Here is an 11,159-nt window from a genome sequence, read left to right as displayed (position 1 = left end):
TTAGGTGCTGATCACGGCGAGGAATCTACGCCAACTTGTGATGCTGCCTCTTCTAGCGCGGTTTCACAACGCAGAAGCGGTGTGCCTTCACAGCGGAGTCAATTCACCCGCAAGTACCAGGCACAATGGAAGGATGACCTCTCAATGTAAGTTTGTTTAGGTTTTAGTTTTTTTTTTATATATACTTATAACATAATTTATGAACAACTAATTAATATTACTACTTTTATTTAATTTCAGGTTCACAAACATTGAGGCTGCAAGGACTATAACATTGGCGTTTAAATCGCCGATGGAGATTCCATTGTTTCAATGGAGCCAGGTTTCCAGACATCCTGAGTGGAAACCTAATATTGATGCATGGTTTAAGCGATTTCAGGTCGGTGTTAATTTTTAATTTCCAGCTTATTTTAAATAAATGATTTTTATAATTTTATATCTTGTACTATTTTTATTTTACATGAATTATTTATATACACAGAACAAATTTGAGTGGGATAGGGCGGACAACAATGTTGTCAGGAGGGTATGGAAGAATCACGCGGCAACTAGGTAACATCAAAAATAATATTTATTTTTGTTTTATAATTTTATGTTTTAAATTCAAATTTGTTACTATGGAAGTAGGTTGCGTGATTTTTGGTATGACACCCAAAAAAAATCAAAAAGACATGCGAGGGATAACGGTCTTGAAGGATGGAATGAGGTGGCGGTTTGGCAGGAATTCAAACCGCCATTCATCTCGGGGGAAATATGGACGGCATATATTGAGCACGTGACCTCAGAGCGGTTCTCACGGCGCTCACAGTCCGGCTGCCGACAACCGGAACCGGCAAATTCATGGTTCGGTGACCACGCACACTGGCGGATCCGTCCCATTCAGCGCACATGCAAAGCGGATGGTAAGATTAATTTTAATGAAATATATCGTTAATTAATTTGTCGTTCCTTATAATATATTTAACTTTCAACCTATTTTTTCCTTACAGGCTGCGTCTCTTGGACGTGAACCGAGTCCAATGGAGCTGTTTGTAGAGACGCATGTGCGGAGTCAAGACCGCCAAAAGGGGGTGCAGCAGTTCGTGGATCACAACCGTGCTCAGCACTTTGTGGTATGTTCGTTCATTCATTTTATTTTGTAAGTTATTATTTTCTTGAATTGCATCTTGAATTGCATTTGATGATTTTTTTACAGACAGAATTTTCAGGAGACCTATAATAGCCGGTTGAGGGAGAGATATGGGGACAATCCGTCGACCCATCCAGATTTCGATCCAGATTTGTGGATGGAGGCGGGATCGTCTGGTGGACCCGATAAAAATCGGGTCTACGGGCTCTCCAACACTACGGCTGAAAACTTGCGTTCGGCTCGTAGTGTCTCAACTGTTGGAAGCTCTCCATCAGTATTGAACACCCAGTCTGAGAAGTTCATTGCGTTGAAACAACAATATCAACAACTCTCGACGAATTATGATGAGCTCCGTCAAATAGTCATGGAGATGAGATCAAAGATGGGTGACGATACTTGTGCAGCTTCTTTTTGGTCGTATGGTCTTGGAAACAACCAGCCTCCTCCTCCTCCAGCTCCGCCCCTATTCTAGTTTAATTTTGTTTTTTAAACACATTAAATTTGTAATGAATATTATTTAACATTACTTTTATATTTTTAATGTTTAATCCATTTTTATTTGTTTATTAAGGTTTTTTACTATTAATAAATTATTTTTATATATATATTTTAAATACATACCGACGGCTTTACCGACGGATAATTTCCGTCGGTATTTCACAGAGAGTTGCCAAACAATTATCAGCCATGCCATAATTACCGACGGATAGATTCCGTCAGTGATTAAATACAGACGGATTTATCGATGGATAATATCCGTCGGTATTTCACAGAGGGTTGGCAAACAATTACCAGCCATGCCATAATTACCGACGGATATGCCGTCGGTAATTACCGTTGAAATTGCAGACGGATTTATTCCGTCGGTAATGTTCCCGCGGGAAACTTGTTTTTTTGGCGCGCACGTATCCGTCTGTAAGACCGTCGGTGTTCCGTCGGTGGGTGTTTTTTTATTTGCGACAGACTTAGCGACGGAAATGGGAGTTACCGACGACTGGTATACCGACGGACGTGTTCCGTCGATGAGGCCGTCGGTAATTATTTCACCGACGGATTTCATTCCTATCACCGACGGAATTAGTCTGTCGGTAAAACTGTTTAATGGTGTAGTGTTTAAGCTTAAATTTATCCTATTAATACATAAAAATATATGTGAGGCCATTCACCTAGTATACATGAGTCGGATCCCTTCTAGTAATGTCATCCTTATCCAAAACATAAGAACCTTTAGTTTTTACTCTTTCGGCTACATCAGGTACTGATCCGGGAAGGATTATAATGAAATTTGCAAATTTAATTAACCAAAACACAGAAGAATTAGCAGCATTAGACACTATTGATGCCGGAAAACTATTCCGTTTTGCCAAAGCTTTTGACATTCCTTCAACAGCAAATTCTCTTCGTTACTATGCGGGAGCAGCAGATAAAATTCACAGGGAAGTGTTGAAAATGTCTTGTGAGTTGCAAGGGTGCACCCTACGTGAACTCATTGGCTTTGTAGGACACATAACTCTCTGCAACATTCCTAGCTCCATCTTCTTTATGAAGGTTAGTCCAGCCTTAACTGCTGGGTGCAGTACCGTGGTAATCAAACCTGCTGAGCATTAATCAAACCCTACGTGAACCCACTGACACCTCTCTAAGCTCTCTTCTATGCTCATCTTGCTAAGCTGGTAAGCTCAACTTATTAATCTGGATGATTAATACTAATTAATTGATAGTTGCCAACGTATTTCTACAATATTATATGAACCAAGCTAGTTGACATATTCCCATCTCTTGTGGTGTTCTTATTTGTCTTCTGTTTTCTCTTTAAAAAATATTTTTGATAGTCTAAATAGGCGGCTGGCATTCCTGATGGAGTTCTCAATGTCATAACTGGATATGTACCGACAGCCGGTGCTGCCATGCATTGCCTCTCCTATGGACTTTGACAAGGTGAGGTTGTTAGAAATAACAAGGTGAGAAGGAAACATGGTGGAAGATAATCTTATTCATGTCATCTTACTCTTCTAAGAGAAGAAGTCGTTATAAACTTAGTATATTTATACTAGTTTTGGATAATTCAAGAAATTTAAAAAACAAATATATTTTTAATAGTTATATGTACCAAGAAGATACAGAATTAAAAGACATTTTGACTTCAAAATTAATTCTAGTACTCCCTTAATTTTGAAAGTCTCGAAACTCGAAATTTGAAATGTATTGAAGGATATCTTGCCATGGTTGTTGCATCTTTCTCATTTTTTATTTACGATAAAAACTTTAATGTGTTTTTGGATGCCACCACTGCATTCTTACAAGAAACTTGAAATAACTATGATAACGTTAGAAAATCACACACACAGTTCAAACAAGACTCCAGCATATCGCACATAGGGTTCAACAAACATCAATTGGTGGTTGAAAGTATCATCCATATCTTGTTTTGTCACCACAACATTGAAATGGTAACTATCAATTCCTTTCCAGTTATCCAAATCATATATAGGCGGTGTAATGTTTACAGCAAGCAGCAACCTTAAGTTTATCTGGATCGCCATCATCTCTTTGTTACAGTCCTTTACATAACATGATCCATACATACTTGAAAGCAACAGGCTCCCTCCTAGAGTTTCTTGGCCTATTTCCCTCGAAATATGTTTATGTGGTGACCAAAAATGTCAATCCCACGTTGTACATTGCTCTTGATTCCGTTGAAACCACCAGTGCTCCTAATTAAGGCTCTTGAAGAGGTCCATGCAGTGTCACTTCACCCGATCTTTTTTATCATTCTGATCTGAGCAACTGAAGAACAACTCATCAATAAAGCATATAGCTCCGTTTTTTAATAAATCAGACAGAAATTTCAGTGCCACCTCCCCTTCGTTCATCTTTAAAACCATAAAGTCAGCATACTGCACTGTTTCTCTAAACCAAGCAAGGAAAACGAACCCTTCATCTCCCATGGATGGATCAAACTCTTCTAGATCAGGATGAAGAGTAGCCTCATCTCCAGCAAGGTTTGGATAATAAATAAATGTAACACCAGACCTTTCTACCCCAGGTCCCATGGCAAAATGTTCTTAGCCCATTTAGCCTCAAATTGATCGGACAAAGTATTCTCCCTAGCCTTCTCAGCCTTTGGATTGTGGATACTTTCCATTAGAACTCTCTCCCTTAAGTAACTTTAGTGTTGACTCAAGAACAAAAAATACTAGATTATTGGGTTACTGTTCCAGAGCTCACACAAGAAGAATTTGTTACTACTAAACTTATCTTCTTATTATAGCAATTGCACTTGCTTAAACATGGCTCATCTAATCATTTTTCTTGTCCAGTGATTGCTGCTACATTCTTCATCATGACTCTTTAGCCATTGTTCATCTCTTTTATGTAGAGTTCTCTCTTCTTTTCTTTATATATAGTTTTTCTTGTACAACATCTCATCTCTTATACAAGAAGTTGTTTTAAGCATGTTTTCTTAGGCTTCTCTATTTATCTTGATACAAGGTCTCAAATATCTTGTTAGGCACTATTATCTTACACCTTTAGTTTCTTCTTTAGATGTTACTTGTCTATCCATACTCTTATCTTTTTCAAACGCCCCTACTAGATCAAACTAGCTCTAATACCTTATGATGTCAATCTCTTAATTATGTAGTCAACCAATTCTCAATCAAGTAGATAACAACCTAGAAAGCCAAAAATCAGGTTTGATAAAATCTTGACCCAGAGATAACCTTGTACCTAAAAACCAAAGATATTGGAAGAAAAAAACTTGGACAAAGAGATAACCTTAATTCTATCTAAGAACTCTAAGTATGCGAATGACGCCATAAAACTAATTAACATTCGATAAGTCAATGTACAATCTTTGTCCCTGCAAAGAAAGATTGTTTTGCCACAAACAAAAAAAAAATCATGTTTATTCTCTAACTTGCTGCTAGAATTTCTAGCAAAAAAAAAAACATAATATAGTCTCATCTAACTAACCCTAATGAGACCATTTTGGGTTGCAAGCTAATGAGCCTAAACTAATAATCAACTAACATACGTCCAATAATAAAATAAACCACTAAACAATGTCTAATGAGCCAAAACAAAATTAAATTAAAAATTAATTATTCAAAATTAAATAAATAAATAAAATAAGATAATAAAAACAAAGTTTTCATGCCAACATTCCTCCATGTAGTCCGAATCTCCAACTTTCGCACATTCTTGATAGATTTTCAATCTTGACTTCAAATACGTCATTCTCTTTTGTTTGGATGAATTATTGGGCCTACCATATATTGTTGTAAAACTTGCGATGTCTAGTTTCCAGCTCAATCTGAATCGTAACAAACTTCCACTTGTAGCTCCAAATATATCTTAAACAGTACACAAAGGTCTAGTTTAACAGATTTGACAAGATTTTTCTAGTAATATGTTCTCGAACTTCATTTGACCTGAAATTTACCAAAATATAATTCCATTTGTTTAGTATTTCCATGTAAAATTTTAGTTAGTTTTGATGTATGGTTTGAGAGATATGCTCGATTAATTTCGCAAAACTGGTCAACAAACTTGTTAAGACCAAATTCGGACCTAACTTGGTTCATATCACCTTGTTAGAAATAATAAGGTAAAAAGAAAACATGATGGAAGACAATATCAATCGTATCATCCTACTTGGATTATAATACTTAAACCCTTATATTTATACTATTCTAGAATAATTCAAGAGATTTAAAAGATAAATATATCTTTAATAGGTACACATTTATCTAGAAGATACCTATAAGAAATAAAAAACACTTTGACTTTAAGATTAATTCCAACAAAGGTGTCATTGAGTTTGCTAAAAGAAATTAGAAAATTCTACTACAGTTTATGACAATACTCGTCATTGCTGTTTCAAGAAGTTTTACTAGGTATGTAGAAATTGGATGCCAAGTAATAAAGGATGTTGCAGCTTGCAATTTGAAATCAATTTCAGTTAAATTAGGTGATAAGTCACCTTAATAATTTTTAATGATGTTTTATAATCTTGTCTCACTAGCATCCTGTCTAACAAGGTAAGATAGTATTTGCTTTCGGTCTTATCCATGTCCATAGAGCTATTAATTTTACTTATCGGAGAGAAAATAAAAAGTATACCAAAGAAAGAGAAGAAAAATCTCTTAACTCTACTCATATACTCTTTATAATTTTACTCAACTTTTTTTTATCACTTAGTGTATTTTTTTTATTTTAATTTGGATAGTCTTCTCTTACAAGCCCTTTATTTATAGTTGAAATGAAAAAATACATGCCACGGGTTTTTTTCCCAAATATTTTGTAAACAAACCCCTAAATCTATTTACTAAAAAAATTTCCTTACTTTCTAGCTCGATTCATAACTAGTTGTGTGCCTAATTTTTCTCCACGCACAATAATCTCTAACTCAGTGACAAACAACACCAAATTTGTCTTATATCATTGAAACCTACTAAAGCTTTGCAAACCCTACTAGTTCAATTTGCAAAGCTTTAGTAGGTTTCAATAAGAAGAAGTTGGAGCTAGTTCTCAAATTGACCAAATCATATACTAATTCAATTTTTGTTCAACTTGTTTAAAGAGGAATCAACAACGAAGGAAGAGAATAATACCACATTGAATAAGAAGAGGAAAATCAATGGATCTGAGAGTGAAAAGGTGTATAAAAAAATTCAGAAAAAATAACAAAGTAAAGATAAGGAAATCTCATTGACAAATTAAGGGACTAGTGGAGGTATTTGACACGAAAGCTCATTGAAAAATGGATTTATGTATTTAACTTGGAAAAGTCTAATTTTCAATGTATTAAATAAAAAATTTTGATGTTTTTATTTTTAAAAAAAATAAGTTAACCAGTTTTATTTTTCTAACTCAAAACCAAAATCATAACTCAAAATTCACTCGAGTTAACTATCAAATCGGGTTTAAAAACATGACAGTATGATAAAATTCTCTCTTAAATTTAACATGGAACATGGATTAAGAGAAGGAACGACTTTGTTAACATGGAGATAGTCTTATGAAGGGCATCCAATCCATGATCTTTTCCAGACACCCGCTCGTCTTATGATCTCGAACAGGACAGTCCTTGTCAATGGCGAAATAACAATTGACACGAACGATCCCTACAAGTTTGATGTAGCTCTCCTTGGATATGACCACCTACAAGAGTGCTTCTAGCTTGTGAAGTATATATATGCCAATTCTCTACTCACTTCGAAGTATTTACATTCGATTGATGGAAGCTCGGAAGCAGATCTCACAACTATTGGTATAACAATTCGGCAAGAAATTAAAATTACAACATTAACGAACACCAACCAAGCCAAGACTTGATAATTCGAAGGTAATTGGGGTTGCCCATAAAACTTGTACTTTATTTCGCAAGAACACATACCAAATCCTAACATTACTAATTTACATCATCTCACTTGCCAGTCTTCCCTCTAAGCTTCACGCCTAGCACTCTCTCCATCTTGGCCAAAATAGCTTGGTTAGGCACCGCCTTTCCATTCTCATACTCTTGCACCACCTTTGGCTGCTCATTAATCAGCTTAGCAAGCTCTGTCTGGCTCATCTTCTTCTCCAGCCGCGCTTTTTGAATCGCCTGCCTCACCTCCGTAGAAATCCTGTCCAACGCCGCTGGCTCCGTCTCCTCCTCCAACTTCCTGGCATTCACCACTGGTGCCGTTGCTTTCTTATTAGACCCAGCGTCGAATTTCTTGATTGTCTGGACTGGAGCACCCGATCGGAGGGCATGGTTCACTACCTTCGGATCGCGAAGGTCTTGGGACTTGGGCTTCGCCTTGTGCATCACCACCGGCTCCCAGTCCTGCTTTATTACTCCTGCTGATCTGCTTGGCATTCTTTTCGACACAGAAAGAGAACAAAGAGATAAATTACGGGAAATGAGAGAACGAGTATGAGTAAGGAAGAGAGATGATGAAGGTAAGCGAAGAGGAAGGTTTATATAGGAGGTGAGCTCTCTGGAAGGTTCTGTGCTGGTTTTATCTCTGGAAGGTTCCCGCGGTTGCTTGTGGGTTGAAAACTCAAAATTTTCTATATTCTTTCGATGATCTGGCATTTTGTTATTGGTTGATCCTAAAACATTCACGTGCTTGATACGCAAGGGGAGTAAAATATGCCTATTTTAAAGCTGTTTATTTTTTCATTTTTAAAATGCTTTTAAGAAATTATTTTTTTTTAATTAATGTATTTTAATGTTTTTATATTGTTTTGATATAGTGATTTTAAAAATAAATTTTAAAAATAAAAAAAAAATTATTTCAATGTATTTTTAAATGAAAAATATTTTAAAAAATAACTATTATCACAATATTCAAATGTCTCTAATATTTCTTATATATATCTATTTTATCCATTTAAATGAGTAATTTTATGGTACTTATAAAGTAAATAGTGATATTTTATAAATTATTTATAAGAATTTACTTTAAAGAAATAATGAGATACAAGTATGAGAGAGATAAATACTAAATAAAAATTTTTATTACTTTTCATGTATCGTGAAATTTATATTCTTTCTCATCTTCTCTTTATATTTATTCTTTATTCAAAGTGAACCCAATACAACTTTTAAAAAAGAGAAATCCTTGTGAATATTTTTTATCATTTTTTTTTATATCAAGAGTTTTATATTCCCTCTTATCTTCTTTATTCTTTATTTTTTTTTTTTTCCAAAGTAGATTTTATAAAATAACTAATAGTATTTGACTAATTATTTCTTAAACATATTAAAATTTTCCCAACAGGTGAATTATTTTTTTATTTATTTCAATCCATCTTTTTAAAAAACATATAGACCAAATTAGTTCAATTCAAAAACTAATTAATAAACTAGAACGGTTCAAGATATTAGTTAACTCCATCAAGAACTACTCAAAGTAAATGGGAGTAGCTTAGAATTTGTAAGAACCCAAAATCAATAGAAAACTATTAAAAATGGCTATCTTTTATTGTAAATTTGGTATTAAAAGTATTTTTTATTTAAATTGCATCAAAATAATTATTTTTAGATTTTTTATTTTTGGCATCAGTAAATCAAAATTATTGAAAAGTATTATAAAAATATCAATTTAATATTTTTTCAAGTGAAATGTATTTTTTAAAAAATAAAAACTATGATACTCTCAAACACTCATTTAAGGTTTAAGCACAAAACTTCTCATTCAATGATATGTGCTTTTACCACTAGTCTACTTAACTCATTTATAATATGTTATATAAATAAATTTACACAACCATCTAACCGATAAAAAAATATATAATTTTAACATTTTTATTTATAAATTCAATAACAAATATAATTAAGAGAACATCAATTCAAGCTTTATATTGTAGTGTAAATGTATTAATCCAATCTTTTATATAAAATAATGTTCATTTCTTTATTAAATAACATATATAAGTTACTCTTGCTTCATTATGAAATATCAAAAATTGGTATAAAAGAAATTAAAAGATCAAAGTAGCATGATAAATGTCTTAAAATTATCATCTATTATTTTATCACATTTTGATGATAATTTTGGTAGTTTTAACAACAACACGCGGCCATTATGTTATAATTACTTATTAAATATAAGGGAATTGTTGGAAATTTATTTAATTAATAATATTTAAAAAAATTATTAGTGATTGAGAAATCAATCTCAAACAACTCTTAGTTTTTGTACTCAAATAACACTTGAATTTTCTAGATTTAATTATTAATTTATGGTGGCTAATCAAAATTAAAATTGACAATTATGAGAATTAATATTTATTAATTTTTCAACCTTTTAACTTTCAAAATTCACTATAAAAAAAGGATGAAAGATGAGTTTCTAACTTTAATTTTAAAAAAAATTCACACTCTTTATCACTTCATTTTTAATCACTTCATTTTTAATGTTTCCATTCCTATTATGCTTTGGTTATTTCCTATACTAGAGCTCAGAGAGATATTTTAGTTGTTTTATTTTAATTCAAAGATCTTATTAAGAAGTGCTTCTAAACTAAAGTAGTATTGTTGAAATCTTGAAAGGTATTGTAAATATTCTAGGTGAATAGCAATAAAGCTTTAAGGATAAAATATTTATTTTATATATTTATTGATTTAAAATTGGTTACACTCTAGGCTTACCTTAAATAATATTTAATGTTTTATATGCTCTGATAAACTAACTAAACATTATTGCTTACAAGTCTAGTATAATACAACTTATTTTACAACCAGAATTTAATCTAAAGATATCATTGGCATGGAGGTAACGGAAGGGAAATTATATAGGAGATGATTTTTCCACTCTTTACTTGGGTATGACATAATTTGTAGGAAATAGAAAAATATAGTACATCAATTTTAGTCCTACAAAGGGTTAAATGTTAAGCATATATATTAAAAAAAATCTTTGAGATGGAAAAAATTCTTATTTTTGTGATTTTCCTTTCTTTTCCTTTCCTAAATCTAATATTAATACTTTTCCATTACACTTCTGCTTTTAAGTCTTATTATTTAATTTTAAATTTGATTTGATTTACGGTAATATTTATTTTTATCCTTAATTTTTAAAATATTATGAAACATTTTTAATTAAGCATTTGTATCTTCTCAATATTTTGTAAGAGAACATCAATTCAAGCTTCATATTGCACTCGAAAACCTTCCTGTAGATTGTTTTTCGTCATAACTACCACCGGCTCACAAAAGAATTTGCTTCTCATCCCCAGCGTTTGTTTGGTGCTTCAAAAGCTACTATCCCCCTAGATAGTGTTGTTATCCAATGTGGGCCTTGCATAGATCCAAGTTCTCATGATTTTCTCCTTTCTCCAGTTTCCAATGAGAACATTCGGAAGGCTGTGTTCAGTATTGAGAATGAGAAAGCTCCTGGTCCCGATGGCTACTCCTCTATTTTCTTCAAGCAAGCCTGAGGTGTTGTGGGGAGAGATTTATGTGTTGTTGTGCAGGACTTTTTCATTTCTAGCAGACTTCTCAAACAGATTAATCACTCAATCATTGCTTTCG

General features: G+C 33.0%; 1 protein-coding gene across 1 annotated transcript; it reads right to left on the bottom strand.

Moving 5' to 3' along the window:
* Nucleotides 1-7,471: 7,471 nt before the first annotated feature.
* On the bottom strand, nt 7,472-8,086 carry LOC7476266 (multiprotein-bridging factor 1c). Its single transcript, XM_002324373.4, has one exon. It carries the CDS (start codon nt 7,995-7,997, stop codon nt 7,560-7,562), a length of 438 nt encoding a protein of 145 aa, XP_002324409.1. The 5' UTR covers nt 7,998-8,086; the 3' UTR covers nt 7,472-7,559.
* Between the last annotated feature and the right edge of the window lie 3,073 nt (nt 8,087-11,159).

The sequence above is a fragment of the Populus trichocarpa genome, chromosome 18 (genome assembly GCF_000002775.5).
Source record: "Populus trichocarpa isolate Nisqually-1 chromosome 18, P.trichocarpa_v4.1, whole genome shotgun sequence".
NCBI lineage: Eukaryota > Viridiplantae > Streptophyta > Magnoliopsida > Malpighiales > Salicaceae > Populus > Populus trichocarpa.
The sequence above is the reverse complement of the archived record's forward strand: the minus strand, read 5'-3'. Positions and strand labels throughout refer to the sequence as shown.

Excerpts from the sequence above, each read along its gene's own strand:
- LOC7476266 (XM_002324373.4), bottom strand. The coding sequence starts at position 7,997 with ATGCCAAGCAGATCAGCAGGAGTAATAAAGCAGGACTGGGAGCCGGTG.